Below are 16,430 nucleotides of genomic sequence, written 5' to 3'. Positions count from 1 at the left end.
TATATATATATATATATATATATATATATATATATATATATATATATATATATATATATATACATATACACATATATGCATGTCTAAACATGTGGAGGGTGATGAGCACTCCCCTGATCTCCATTGGACAGTCCTACACCAAAGCATCAACTCCAATCTGGAGGCCTTGGCCTGGCAACTGTCAAACAGAGAAAGATTGCATGGTCAACATCAGTTTAACATCAAACAGAGCCACCTATCCAGATTTCAGGCTTATTTTCCTCTTTTGAAGGCACCTTTTTATCAAAAAAAGGTAAAAAAACAAAATCAAAACAGGTTGGGACATGCACCTTGACCCCATGGCCAAAGTACACACTCCAGCAAGACTGCCCCATTGGCATACACATGCCCCTCAGACCAAAAACACACACACACACACACACACACACACACACACACACACACACACACACACACACACACACACACACACACACACACACACACACACACACACACACACACACACACCAGAGGGCCAGAATGCATGGTCATACAATTGGACCCCTCCACAGGAGTGAGTCCCTATGACTTCAACGGCATGCCATACTGAATTCCGGCTTATTTGCCCTCATCAGGATGACAAACCAATAAATATCTAACGAGTGATTACCACATTCATGCTTTAAACACCAGACACACCTCCTGACTGTTCTTGTGAGCATCGCTATGGATTATGTCTCACATGGTAAAACCGCATAATCCGCAAAGAACAACCGTCCATCTGCCACCCAGACGATTGTTCCCGCTAATGCAAACCATTCAACTGGAAGGCATGTGGTGCGATCGGTGGGTAAATCGAAACATGTGGAGTGTGAGGAGCACTCCCCCAATCACCATTTGACATAGTTCTGCAGAGCAAGATAATGAGAAATGTTTGAGAAAAGTTGTGACTTTTGCGAAAATGAACCAAAGAGCTCTGAGTGTGAAACAAAGAAATCCCTTACCCTTATGTTGACATCATACATAAAGCTCTTTCTAACCACTAAGTGACTGACTCACTGACTGATATTAAAGATAATTATCTGCTCCGTTCTCTGTGACAAAGTGACCTCACAGAGAACAAGTGACCTTCCGAGTGATGTAGAAAGCTGAAAAATTTTGTGTGCTGATGGACATCGAACCTGATACACCAGGAAAAAATAATAATCACAGAACCGTTGGAAAGCATCCGTAAATGAAAATATAAATAAATGGAAAAAAAAGAAGAAAATAAATAAATGAAAAATCAAATGCAGGTGAGTGACCCGAGACAATGTGGAAGTACAGTTTAAATGCTTACATAATGTGCAAGCACATCCCGCGAGTGTGCGTGTGAAAATATATATTGGGTTGCCGAAATAGGTGACCCTTATTGTCAGTAATTCTGTCTGTTTGTTTGGATGTTTGTTAGTTTGTCATCAGCATAATTGGTAGTAAACGTGGGACGATTTTGACCAAACTTGGGTGGTAGGTGCATCTTATGACCTAGTGCTTTGGAAATTGTGATGGTTGCTAGGGACGCTTTGGTTCCCCAGCAACAGCCAAAAAAACCTTCAAAATCGGTACCGTTCACGCGAAATCAATTCCGAAAGCCATTATCCCACGTAGGCTTATGAAATTTGGCATGCATCAACAGGTGATGCTCTAACAAATATATTCCAGTTTTTGTGATATATGGAAGTTTACCCGCAGTGAGTGAGGAAGTGTAAGTGAGCGCCGTCGGATTTTCATTTTTGACAAAATGACGGATCACTGTGGTCTCATCGCCAGTGATCACTGTGTTGAAGAAGTTGGGATCGCTGTTCACAGTCTCCAGCATGTCCTGTGCGATCACCAAACGGAGTTGCTTCTGCTCGATCGTTAACAGCTTTGGCACAAACTCGCTGAGATTCTCCTTAAGCCCAAATCCTCAGTCACAATGGAATGAACGAATCCAATGCTGACGCCCACCTCGTCTGCAAGTTCTCTGATCGTGATTCGACGATCCTGCATCAGCAGGGTCCTCACTTGGTCAATGACGATCTCATTTCGGGATGTTGAGGGCCTACAGAACGTAATTCACTTCCACTGATGTGCGACCATCTTTGAAGCAGTTGTACCACTCTTTTATCTGTGTGGTGGCCATTGCTTCGTTCCCGAAGGCCTGTTGAATCTTGCGGATAGTTTCCACTTGGGAATCGCCAAGCTTTACACAAAATTTGATGCAGTAGCATTGTTCAAGTTTTTTCCGTCATTTTGTCAAAAACGAAAATCTGACGGTGCTCACTTGCACTTCCTCACTCATCGGCGGTCTGTCGGCGACTGACAGCTTCTGCAGGCGGGAAAATATTCACGCATACGGATTAGGATCGCCTACATACGTGCACCAAACCACGCCTCCCAAGCTTCATTTGTTTTCACATGAAAAATTAAGGTTGGATACTTTTTGAACACACCTCGTATATGTATATACATATATATATATATACATATATATATATATATTCGCTTCAATCTGATTGTTCAAGCTCAAAGTTTATTTGCCAATGCTGATACATGGCCTGTTGGATATTTGAACGGAGAGTGCAGGGGACAGGAAGAGGAAGAACTAGCTTCGAACCTTGATCACTGCCTCCCGAAGTAACCTCAGTGCACGTGCTTCATCCTTCTTCACTCCATGACCCTAAAACAAACATCAAAATCAATACAATAAAGCAATAAACCAATCTTGCATTTTGTAAATCGACTTTTCTTTTGATCAACGACAATGAACAGGTGAATTTGATATTGAATTCCCCAAGCTGGGTGGTCTGCATTTTAGATTGAATTCCATGTTCCTTTAATAATGACTTGCACTTTGCCTGTGTTTGCAACCAACATTACGATTAGCCATAATTAATTTGAGAACACAGTTATTACGAGTGATTATGCTTAATTGCAATGTGTGTTTGACATTTGAGAAAAGTTGTGACAACATGCATGAACCAAAGAGATCCCTTCCACTTATGTTGACACATCATTCAAATCGTTTGTCACAGGGAACAACCTAAGCTAAGTGTCCACACACATACATACTCATCAATTCGTTTTCAAAACAATTCCAAGCTTATTTTACGTTCAATGGTTGCTCCATATCCTTATGGGTGGCAACAAAGCACCCACAACCATTTGTGGAAGTCTCCTTAACTGTGGATTCAACTGAGGAGACAAGACATCTACCCTGGGTTCAAATCTTGACCCAGCTATTAACTGACGCCCTGGTATTTCACATACAAAGCACGACATCAATGTGTGTGCCACCCCTCAGATGCAAGTTCAACTCGAGGCTGATCTGCTAAAATTAGTTGGCATCAGTGAAATATCTCAGGAAGTCTGGTTGACCAGAGAGAGTGAGAGAGTGAGAGAGAGTGAGAGAGAGTGAGAGAGAGTGAGAGAGAGTGAGAGAGAGTGAGAGAGAGTGAGAGAGAGTGAGAGAGAGTGAGAGAGAGAGAGAGATTTGTTAGAAAAACTATTGTTTCCAAGTGCACAATATCCCTCACATGATTAATTAATTTTTTATTATTATTACTGTATTACCTGAAACAGAATGACAGCAAAGTTTGAAATTGCCACTGGATCTTGTGTATCCATTGCCAACTGCTCATAATAATGCGCAGCTGCTTCAAAGTGCCGCGCAACACCTTGCTGGCCCCAGTACAGCATCTGACCCAAAGCACGCTTGTTGGGCAGAGAAGAAGTTAGAACTAACATACAATATGTCAATAACAGATAACAAATTTGAAATTTAACTCCAACTGATATGTTAGCTAGCTAAAGGCATAAACAGTAGAAAGACTGGAAAAGAGGAAAATAATACACTTGAGTAAAAACACACACACACACACACACACACACACACACACACACACACACACACACACACACACACACACACACACACACACACACACACACACACACACACACACACACACACACACACACACACACACACACACTTATTTCAGAATAAAATCAGCTGTTCCTGTAGATTCCCTGTGGTGGGTAGTGCATTTCACAGCAAAGACCCAACCAAGAGCACCAAGTGAGCACCAAGAAGCTTTCAAAAGACCTCCTGCATGAAGTTGTGGAAAGACAGATCAGGGGATGAGTAGAAAAATATTTTGAAGGCCTTGAATATCCTTTGGAACACAGTCAAGACAATTATTAATAAGTGAAAGACATATGGTACCACCAAGACCCTGCTGAGATCAGGCTGTCCCTCCAAACTAGTTGACCAATCAAGGAGGAGACTGATCAGAGAGGCCACCAAGAGGCAATGGCAACTTTGAAAGAGCTGCATACCCTTTTGGCAGAGAATGGTCATTGTATGCATATGACAACAACATCCCAAGCACTCCACAAGTCTGGCCTGTATGGTAGGGTGGCAAGAAAGAAGCCATGACTCAAAAAATTCCACCTTGAATCCTGTTTGAAGTATGCAAAAAAAAACCACTCTGGAGATTCTGAAGCCATGTGGAAAAAAGTTTTGTGGTCTGACAAAACCAAGATGAAACTTTTTGGTCAAAATGAAAAACATGATGTTTGGTGCAAACCCAACACAACACATCACCCCCAAAGAACACCATCCCTACTGTGAAGCATGGTGGAGGCAGCATCATGTTATGGGGATGTTTCTCATCAGCAGGGACTGGGAAACTTGTCATAACAGAAGGGAAAATGGATGGAGCAAAATACAGAAAATCCAAGAGGAAAACCTGCTGGCCTCTGCAAGAAAGCTGAAATTGGGACGGAAGTTCACCTTTCAGCGTAACAACTACCCGAAGCACACAGCCAAAGCTACACTGGAGTGGTTAAGGAACAAAAAGATAAATGTCCTCGAGCAACCCAGTCAGAGCCCCGACCTAAACTCAATTGAAAATCTGTGGCATGACTTGAAGATTGCTCCCCATCAACACTCCTCATGTAACTTGACTGAGCTTGAACAGTTTTGTGCAGAAGAATTGGGAAATATTGCCCAATCAAGGTGTGCAAAGTTGGTAGACACTTATCCCCACAGATTTACAGCGGTACGTGCTGTCAAAGGTGCTTCCACCAGGTATTAACTCAGGGGGTGGACACTTATCCATCCAAGATATTCTAGTTAGGCCTTAGTTATTTTATAACTTGGTTTACAGATCTGCCGATGGTATATTTGCCAAAATGGAATATAAATATAAAACACATTTTTAGCCTTTTATATTTATAAATTTTCCACCAAAGGTGCAAAAGTTTCAAAACCCGAAATGTAAACGTCGGCATTTATTTTCAAAATATAATTTCGCGCGCCCGCACCAAAATGCCGAGTCCCCTTTAACCAAGCTGCGCAGTAGTCTTCGGTCATGGCATCTGAGCAGTGGCCAGCGTGGTTCAGATTGAATGTGGTTTCTGGGGCGAAAGTGATTGTTAAGAAGTATGTCAGCAGTATAAATTTGAGTGACTGTATTGGCGATTTAATCACGCAACATCTTGATGACGAATATTCTGGCCGAACGATTGCATCAATTCAGTGCAGCAGCAGGGATGATTCGCAGGCTTCTCTCGATCGTGCCGATTTTGTTTCCGTCGAAAGTTGTACACCGCTGTTCATATTGAAAGATTTCGGTGCCAAGTACATCAAAGTTTCCCTGCGAGATGCTGATATTCAGCCTTCAACGGACCAGAAATCAACCTTTGATGTGCTCATGGGGATGGCGAGACGATACGATCAGATGCCCGCTGAAAAGTAGGAGCTGGTTATGGCTCAAATTGACCGTTTTGAGCGTGTTGACTCCAAGTAGACATCTTTTTTTTTAATCATATCCAGCACTATGCACTGGTGTGCACGCACATGTGCACTGTTGTGCACGCGCATCCATGCACTGTTCTCAGCATTGTTTCCATTTGTTTGATGATCCAACAGGTTTCTATAAGAAAAACATGCCAGACTATATTGTAAAAACAAGTTTTAATCCTTCTTTATTGTTTTTTCACATCAGATGATACAGTGAACATGGGCATTCTGCATTTGAATGGTATTCCATCTTGAATGTTTTCTTAGATCCTCCTGGTCCGGGATTTATATTTATTTTCCCCCCACCTACCCTTGTCTTTTCCATGGAACATCCGAAAAAAAAATCATAAAAATATATCATTTCTAAAAATTGAAATTATATTTATATTTATATTTCGACCTACCAACCCTACATTTCAGCTGAATTACTGTGTAAACCAAGTTATAAAATAACTAAGGCCTTATATATTTTTAATTAATCTTCTGAAATTTGTAGAATGTGTTTTTCACTTGGAAGTTGTGCGTTACAGTGTGTAAATAAAGGTGGAAAAAGTCTGATTTAATGCAAATTTATTCCAGGTGATGAGGCAACAAGAGGTGAAAAATTTGAAAGGGGGTGTAGGCTTTCTAGTGTGTGTGTGTGTGTGTGTGTGTGTGTGTGTGTGTGTGTGTGTGTGTGTGTGTGTGTGTGTGTGTGTGTGTGTGTGTGGCATACTTTTTGTCTATTAATTACGTACATCCATTCATTAATTATGCACGATTGCAATATACCTTTTGACCCTTTAGACCGCCGAGATCCCTTCAAACTTTGAAGACCCTTTAAGACCCTGGGGACCCAAAAGTCCCCAAGGACCCAAAAGACAGTAGATCCTGTAGAACCTTTAAGACTCGACTATACTTCAAAAAAATCCGTGAGAATTCCCATGTTTTAAACCTATGCCATGTTAAGGTATAAAAAGCAGCTTAATACATCCTTCTACCATGGCATGACATTCTGATTACAAACTATATAACAAAAACAATGATAACATTGCAAAAAAAGCATATATTAATTAATACTAATAATATTTACAACAACAATAAGAATAGTATCATATGGCAATAATAATAACAAACATATAATCCCCACTTTATGCCTGGTGTTGGCGCAGTGGTTAGGGCAGCGGCTTGGGATCCAAAAGGTCCTGAGTTCAAGCCCCGTTGGACCACTGAATTAATACACCAGGGGGTTGACTCAGCCTGTCCTCCTTCCGAGGTCGGCGAAATGAGTACCAGTGTACTGGGCCGGTGTATACCCCGGTTAAAATAGGTGTACCATATCCCTGTGTCGTAAGAGGCGACCAGGGTTGCGTCAGGAAGGGCATCCGGCCTAAAACATGTGCCAAATCACGATGCGGATCATACGGATGATCCGCTGTGGCGACCCCTAAAGGGAGCAGCCGAAAGAAGAAGAAGAAGATAATCCCCACTTTGGCCCCAATCACATCTGGGCTTGGTGAAAGGCAAGCTCATGCTCAAGCAGTACAGCAGGTGGGTATGTAACAAGGCTGTGAAGACCAATGAAAATTTGGTCCATCGGTCCATCTGGTCCACCAGTTATTCTGAAATAATCAGAATCACTACAATTTAATACAGGTGTAGGCTAATTAACTTAGTGTGTGATTTTGAAGGTGATTGGTTACACCTAAGCTCATTTACAATTGCTATTATAAGGGGGAGATAATCAAACTAACACGCCTGATTGTGTTCATCACGTTGTTTGCTTAAATATGGTTTGTGTTCAATCAATTGGATTACATACTGTACGCTACTATCTCGTGGCATGTCTGGTTGACCGTGCACTTGGAAACGAGAGGGTTTTTCTGGCAACTATTTATATTTTGTGATCTGAATTCCTGCAAGATCTGGAATGCTTGAAAAACGATTGCAAGGGTTCCAATTATCAAGGCCATGCCATACCAGATACATATGCATGTCGTCCATTTGATTGTGTTTGTGTCACAAATAGTTAAAATAAGGTTTGTTTATAATTACGGGTGTTCATTTTATTCTGGCAAGGCACCGTGTATATGAGGCCCCGCGAGGAGGAGTGATGTAAGCGACTTTTTTTTTTAATGATATGATGATGATAGGCTCGGATGATAGGGAAAGGGTTAAAATAGTGCTATATGGCATTAACTCCAAAATGGCTGATGTGTCCCTTACATCACTCCTCCTCGCGGCGCCTCAAATATAGATACACATAGAAGCTCACCTGAGCATCTCTCTCTCCACGTCTGGCCTGTAGTTCCAGCCATTGATACAGATGCCCATTTTTAGACGTTTGGGCTTTGACAGCTTGATCGTCATTCAACTTCACAGTTTGCACATAAGCCTAGAATACATTGCTAGGTTAAGGCATTGTTTTAAACAGAGTGAAGTCCAGCTGAAGTACAAATACACTTCAGCTCGACTTTACACTGTTTGTAAACATTTTAAAGACAGTTGTTATATTGTAAACATTGCCATTAAATGAAACTGCAACATTATAAGGCCAGTTTTTTACATCAATTGACCATGCAGTTTTCCAACCAACTCCACACCTGTGCAGTGCTCTGTCTTTGACGATCACGTGTCGTAAGAATGGTCAGTCTACTGTAGTAGGCGTAGGCAAGGGCTGGGTCCTTTATGTAACCATCAGTGCCGTGAGCATGGCGTGCTGCAGCAGATAGCAGGCCTATTCGGTCTCCAGTCTGGGCAGCAAGTAGGCTGAACAACAAGGCCTACAGCAAGCAGCACCACAAAACAATACAAATACGAGGATGGACAAGGAAATTGAATACAGGATGAGGCTATTTGGTCCATCATGCTTGCGCTTTATCAACATCACACTAATTCAATCTGTTAGTTAATCTATCTACTTAATGTCACTGGGGAGGCAGTGGGGGGAGATAACAGTGGCGCAAGGCCACTTGCACATCACCGGGTTTTTTGTTTCGATTTTGGGGGAGGGAGGGATGAAGAGAACTGTTGGGTGAGGAATTAACAAACAGACAGCACATTAACATTTTGACGAGACCCTCTCACAGACGTCACAATCACGACACATCTATACAATCACCCATCCATACCTAAGCCACCTACCTGTCCTGCCATCTGCCGATATCCAGGTGTTCGAGGTAATATTTAATTCCAGTTCAAACTTCCCTCCTGTGTCTTCTACCAGTCCCTTTCCGAGAACACCATTCCATATATCAATTACTCTGAATGAAAGACCCTTGCTTTAGTACCGTCTTAATCCTCCTCTTCTTTACTCTCATGACCCCTGGTCGAAACACTGTCTTCCGCTGAGGAAATTCTGAATTTATTTTATCGACATCCTTGATTATCTTATACATTTCAGATCCCCTTTCATCACCTCCTTTCTCATGTATAATATTCAAGCTGTCTCCTTCAGCTGCTCCATCGAGCTTCGTCTAGCTATCCCCAAATATTTTACCATGCAGCAATATGCTAGTTGTCTTTCAAGCCATCAATGGGAATCAAACCCACACCAGCCAGTGAAGATGGAAGCTCGTCTTTTATTACAAGGAAACAGCGAGCTCTCCATCTAAACTGTAACATTATAACCTTTATCTCTGACATCCTTTACTTGATTGTCGTCTTTTTGCCTTTGAAGTCCCACACGGAAAATGGCAGCCAAAAGAGTTGCAGCACGGCCACTTCCAAGGCAGACTGCTTGCTCCAGCCAGGCTAGTGATTTCCAATCGCCATGGAGCTGCAAGTTTATCCCCGTGATGACACGTTGTAAGCCCTTTTGGTATAGCTGGCCTGCCAACCTGATCCGGAGGAAATCCTGATTGCGAGATGCTGTAAAAAATAGTTTAAAAAAACACACACATTCGAGAACGACTGGTAGTAATAATATCATATTTATACAGGTAAGCTACACTTAAAATGAGGGTGAAGGATTACCATGGTGACGCATTACCAGATGCTCCAAGGTGGTGTATAAGACATGCTGTCGCTTTTGTATTGGTTGTTCACTGTTGCATGATCCTTCCCGATGACTGTGTTTGGTGAGAAGCTGTCGATAAATGCTGGGGCATGATTCTGATATGCAAGAGGGGGTGGTAGAAAAGGGGATTGAAAATTGATGATGTTGTTTGGACAACAAGGATGAACTTGTAGTCTTCATTGAGTTGAAATCCATTGTAGGTCTAAATAAAGCTAGATCTGAAGGGATACAGTAGGGTACGGTAGTCCAATGTTAAAGATTATTTAAAACTCCTGTGTCTAATGGTCTCCATGACAATACCCAACCATGCATAGATATTAGTTACCAATTCCATTTTCACACCAAATTACAACTTAACATACCAAGCAGTGAAATGGAGAAATTTATCCTTAACTATAATTCACGGACCAGTGTTTGTGAGTTTCATTGTGTGTGTTTGTTTGTTTGTTTGTGTGTTTGTCATGCTACTCCTCCTTCAGTTCTGGGCTGATTACATCCAGACTTGCTACATAGGATCAGCCTGACCTCAAATAATATATAGATGTGTTTTTATCCTTGGGGAAGACGTGATGATGCAAATTCTCTTTGTAAATGTATGTCGTGTAGCACCGCCTCCAGGTGGGGGAGGGTCCCCAGCATTTATAGGGTGGGCCAAGAGTCACTGAAGGTTTTCTATTTTTCACAATTTTTATATTTTTAATTAAGTATTAATTTTTCTTTCTTTTTGGTTTACAGATAAAGAATACCAGGGAGATTCATTATGAATAAATTTTCCAATGACCAGTGCATGAAAATTGTTAAATTTCATTACTCCAGTGGGAAATCAATAATTCAAACTCAAAGAAAATTTCGCAATCATTTTAGTGTTCGAGAACAACCATCAGAAAACACGATTCGGAGCTTGATTGCTCGTTTTGAGTCAAAGGGGTCTGTTCATGACTCAGCCTGCAGTGGAAGACCGAAAACAAGTCGTACTCCAGAAAACATTGACTGTGTTTGGGAGCGTTAATGAAAACACAGAAACATCAACTTTGCGAAGAAGCCAATGGGGGCCATTTGCAGGACGTTGTTTTTCACAATTAATCGAAAAGAAAAGAAAAATTCCATGAATTAAGCTACCATTTGCAATATATTTCATTAATTTTTATTTTAAAATAAAAAAGTTATTAGAAAAGAAAACCTTCAGTGACTTTCGGCCCACCCTGTACAGCACAGTATTCCTGTCCCCACGTTTTCCAGTGCTGTGAGGTGTTTTGAATTATAAGCAGTAGTTATGTTTTTGCTTCATGCACGTAACCTGGATTATTTTTTTCCCATATAGAGCTGTCAGTTACCTATACACCGCCCAACTAAAGGTGTGCATCAGAATAACGCGCTGTATGCTTGAAACAAGACCACCTGTTGGGCGGGTTACTCTGCTAGTATTATAAAAAGGTGAATCAAAATCTATTCAGCCATTGTAACAATATCAAGAAGAACTCTCCATTATGGCCAGTTTGTTGAGCACACTTGTGGCCATACAGGAACTGTAGAACACAATATACAAGGTTATATGTGTAAAACCTTTCAATTGCAAGTAAAATTTTTGGCAATGCCATGGTATGGCAGCCATGGAGCTGTAAAGGGGTGTAAAGAGGGATGTGAAAGCAACGAAACAGAGCATCATTCCAGATGACCATGAACAACATTGAGCGTGTGGAATAATTGGTGATGAGCAATCGCAGAATAATAATGTCATGGCCATGCATAGCCTTATCAAATGGTTCTGTGTATATCATTTTGCACACTGATCTTAAAATGTCAACCATTTCTGCATGATGGGTGCTGCAAAGCTCACAGATGATCAAAAAGTCACTCCACATCTCAGAACATGGTAACAATAATTGCAGGGAGTGTGGGACAGTTCGTGAACACCATTGTGACTATGGAAGAAATATGGATGTCCTTCAATCCAGAACTCGAAAGGCAGTCGGCACAGTGGAGCATTCATACTCACCTCCATCAAATAAAATTTGTGTGCAGGCATCAGCTGAGAAGATGATGGTGGTCTTCATTTGGGACGCTAATGGCATCATTCTAATCCATTGCATTAAAAAAAGGACAACCGTAGCTGGTCACAGTTACCGTGAGCTTTTGGAAAAGAGTTTGTCAGCCATGCAGAAATGTCCGGAAAGTGCACACTCAGGTTTTCGCTTCCAACACGATAATGCCGTGCCAGATTGGGCTGCTCAAGTACAATAATTTTTCAGTGAGCATCAAACTGATCCCACGTATAGCATATTCGCTGGACATTGCATCCACTGACTTTTGGCTATTTCAAAAATGAAAGACAACCTTCATGGTCTCAACTTCTTCGCCAGATCAGTGTTGGCATCAGCCTTTTATCAGTGGGATCTACTGTACATAGCCCTACAAAGCTTTGCTTTCGGTAGGCTACACATGCATAGACAGGTGCCATAAGTGCAAGGCACTCCTGAGAGACAATGTTGACAAGTGAAGTATGTCATTTTTAACTCACTTGGACTTTAGTCCGGTGAGCTTATGCAATCGAGCAGTGTCCGTAGGTGAGAGTGAGCCAGTCAGTCAGTCAGTGGTAAACACTTCAGTCATTATCGCTTGAACCAAACATACGATTTTTATGAAACTTGGCCACAAGCTTCATATCTGATGCCAAACGAAGGTGTATTGACCGCATCAAAATGTGTGCTCATTAAGGAGATTTATGGGGGGTTTTGACCCCCCAAAATAGGTATTTGCTCTCTTCTCAGAAACTACACACACGATTTCAATGAAACATGACCATAACCTTCATCGCCCGTGATGTACCAAAGTTTGTTCAGGGCATTAAAAATAAATAAATAAATAAATAAATCAGGGACTAAGCGGGTCTGCGGTGGGTTTGAGTGACTGTTGCTCCTGATCCAGGTAAGCTTCAGGATGCACGGTCCTATTTTTTAGTTTTGAATGCTTCTTGACATCTGACAAATTCGGAGACCTTCATATTTGCACACACCTTGTAATATCTGCATCAATTGTGTTACAAACACCTGGATGGATTAATAGTGATTGGATCATTGAATGTTGACCTGGGTACCAAGTACTACCAAGACTGTAGCATGTGCATAGTTTTAGAAAGATTTCAATTTTTTTTTTAAACTGAACTGTCTCAATGTCTTACAGAGTGTATGTTCACGGTAGAAGGTTGCCAATCAGCAGGATAATTTAATGATTAAGAATGCAAGGGTTAATATGCTCAGCTGTTCTTACTATTACTATCGCAATGATTGAGACATTTTGGACTGTCTGGGTCATTGTGCATCATTCACCAAGATAGTCAGTTGGACCTTGGCAATGATGCCACACCCATGGCTAACAACATGCAGTTCCGATAGAAAGTCTACACACCCCTTTCAAATTTTTCACCTTTTGTTGCATTATAGCCCAGAATAAAATTGCATTAAATCAGACTTTTCCCATTATTATTTACACATCATAACCCACAAGTTCCAAGTGAAAAAGAAATTCGACAACTTTCAGAAAATTCATTAAAAATACAAAACTAGAATATCTTAGTTGGATAAGTGTCCACCCCCGTTATAATAGCAAATGTAAATTAGCTCAGTTGTAACCAATCATCTTCAAAATCACACACCAAGTTAATTGTCTTCCACCTGTGTTAAATTGTAGTGATTCTGCTTATTTCAGAATAAAATCAGCTGTTCCTGTAGGTTTCCTCTGTTGAGTTGTGCATTTCTCAGCAAAGACTCAACCATGAGCCCCAAGGAGCTTTCAAAAGGATAAAGTTGTGGAAAGGCACAGAACAGGGGATGGGTATAAAAGTATTTCAAAGCCTTTGAATATCCCTTGGAGCACAGTCAAGACAATTAATTAGAAGTGGAAGGCGTATGGCATCATGAAGAACCTGCCTAGATCAAGCTGTCCCTCCAAACAGGATGACCAAGCAAGGAGGAGACTGATCAGAGAGGCCACCAAGAGGCCAATGGCAACTTTGAAAGAGCTTCATGCCTTTATGCAAAGACTCGTCACTGTGTGCATGTGACAACAATATCCAAAGCATTCCACAAGTCTGGCCTGTATGGTATTGTGACGTCCACGGGACTTGAACAGTCCCGCCAACGTAGAATGAGCCGAAATGACGGAGGCGGTTTATTTATTTATAACCCAAACATGGCGGTTCTAATCGCTCTACCGCAAATGGGATGAGGAAGGTGGCACAAGTCACTTTTCACTGAGTTGATGATGTATATTTGTTTTTACTATTAACCAGAAATAACAAGACTCGGCAAGAAAAGGGATCCGGGGCGATTCGACGGGATGGTGTGGGATTGGGCGTAGGGAAAAACACAGACAATTCCAATGAATATTCAGATCTCAAACCCTCTAAGGTGCCAAGCACACACACACACACACACACACACACACACACACACACACACACACACACACACACACACACACACACACACACACACACACAAAACGTAGCTATTTCTGGTGGTCAGGCTGGACCGTGGTGTGGACGCAACTGTCCCTGGATCGGCGTCGGACGAGCTGGCCTTGCTCTCGTCAGGGGGGCAGGAGAAACCGTGGTGCTGTCGACCTCCTGGTCTTGGCCCAAGTCCACTCACAGCCGCCAGGGAACCAGTTCTGGCGCCAAGTTGCGAGCAGGAGAGGGAGGCAGGTCCGCCCGCCGTTCGACCCCGTACTCCGAGTCAGCAGAACCCCAGAGCAAACCAAGGTGAGGCACGAGGCTCAGCAAGGCTCCAAGACACGATGAAGAACACGATCGAATCAGCACAACAACAAGGACGCTCTCCGCGCAACAGCCTCCACACCAAAAAACACGATCTTTTTGTCCCGATCTTCTTCCTCTTCCTTTTCGACCCCGAACAGAACCTTTTTATCCTCCTGTCCTCGTCACTTCCAATCGAGCCGTTTATTGGTCCACCGCCGTTGCCTTCTGCCAATCGTGACCACGGGGCGGAGCCATCCGCTGCACTGTCCTGTGACGTCACGGCCAGCCTCCAGAGAATACCAAAAGGGGTTTACGCAGACACCCTTACCCTATCCCGTGTCCCTATCTAATTACGTGACAATTATCATTTCCCCTTGAAGAAATGAACATTTACTAGACAACTTATCACCACTGAATTGCTACTTATTACATCGAGATCCTGGTAAACTCGAACAGCATGGCATACCTAATTAAACATCCTAATTACCCTTTGAATGCATACCCCCCCCCTCAAACGTAACACTGCCCCCTCCTCTGGTACCGCAGCTCCTGCAAGGTATATCACAGGCGCTACCATACCAGCCTTAACACTTACTGACTCACACCTAATTAACCTAACGAAATAAAGTAGGAGGGGCAATGGGCAGCGAGTCGCAGCTAACTTACCTATCCTGCTTAATGTACTACCCCCTTATGGCCTTATCCTCGCCTAAACAATCATTCGGTTTTTTTTTATTTTTTTTATTTTATCACATGAGAGCACTGAGCGAAGTTGCACTCCATCTTCTGGATCATCACCTCTTGCCCAACACTCTTCCAGTGATCTGGGGAGGGGAAACGAAAGGTTCCACAAAAACACAACACTTATACTTTACATTCCTACTCTAAGCCTTAACGACACTATTCACAGAATATTTACACTTGACCGCCTCCCCCAGTGGATGCTCATAGACCCAGCGTTACCTGGGGAGCCAATTTTCAAATTTGCTTGCCCCAAAATTATGCGGACATCATGCCCTTGCTGCACATGTCAAGTTGTGCGGGATCGAGTAGGACTCGTACATCTTCACAACACTCACACCATGGTCATCATCACATTTCTAGGTCATGGTCCTCATTTTAATCATGCAGGCTGAATCCCGTCATGGCCGTGGGATGGGTTACCACAAGATGATGGGGACATCTCAGGTGCAACCATGCCCACAGGTAAGCTTTAGTCCAACCCGGACGTTTCTCCGCCCCGCTCCCTTTGATTCCCTCCCCCCTGGTAGCCATCAGCTCTAATCCCGTACAACACTCTGGAAGGGGTCTCACTGGCTCCTCTGGCCTTCCTGGGTCGCCAAGGTCCTACCCGCCTTGGTCGCCCAACCAGACCCTCTCCCGGTTGCCTCCAGACACTGTCACCATTAGCCACCAGGTGGTGAATCTCCTTGAAGGGGGTCGCAATTCACGCTCACCGTGAGCTTCAGCAATCCCTGTGGACAAGCACATCATCCCCACCCACAAAACCCACATGACTCCCCCACCCCATCGGCCTTACATGTGACACCTGCATTTCTAACACTTCACCGACCAGGACCTTCCCTGTTACCACACCATGTCCAATAAAAAATCAATGTGTGCACTATACATTTCACTTCTTAACTTAAAACAACTCACACAGCACTTCTCACCCGATCCACGCACCAGCCATTGGACAGCCACTTGTGCCCGCTTTGTTACCAATTACCCACTGTCCCGATTGTCACTCTAAAACCCAGCAGAACTTACAAACCCATGCCAATTTTCCCACAATTCATTTTTTTCCACCAAAGGAGGGCACTTCGCCACAATCTCAGCAGCCGAGCATGGCCCTATATGCTCAG

The 16,430-nt window shown here is 42.7% G+C and overlaps 1 protein-coding gene across 5 annotated transcripts in view; it reads right to left on the bottom strand.

The window, feature by feature from the left end:
* SEL1L3 (SEL1L family member 3) overlaps positions 1-16,430 on the bottom strand; it is an 87,416-nt gene that overhangs the window by 47,376 nt on the left and 23,610 nt on the right. For all 5 annotated transcript variants that reach the window (XM_085885003.1, XM_085885004.1, XM_085885005.1 and 2 more), the window contains 6 exons: positions 9,767-9,904; positions 9,444-9,661; positions 8,395-8,574; positions 8,067-8,186; positions 3,577-3,717; positions 2,621-2,683 (listed from right to left, as the gene is read on the bottom strand). In XM_085885003.1, the coding sequence (XP_085741129.1) occupies positions 2,621-2,683; positions 3,577-3,717; positions 8,067-8,186; positions 8,395-8,574; positions 9,444-9,661; positions 9,767-9,904 (860 nt within the window). The remainder of the gene's footprint in view (positions 1-2,620; positions 2,684-3,576; positions 3,718-8,066; positions 8,187-8,394; positions 8,575-9,443; positions 9,662-9,766; positions 9,905-16,430) is intronic.

The sequence above is a fragment of the Eptatretus burgeri genome, chromosome 6 (genome assembly GCF_056783735.1).
Source record: "Eptatretus burgeri isolate ZD-2024b chromosome 6, Ebu_testis_v1, whole genome shotgun sequence".
NCBI classification, from domain to species: domain Eukaryota; kingdom Metazoa; phylum Chordata; class Myxini; order Myxiniformes; family Myxinidae; genus Eptatretus; species Eptatretus burgeri.
Note: the sequence above shows the minus strand (reverse complement) of the source record. Positions and strands in the feature narration are given on the sequence as shown.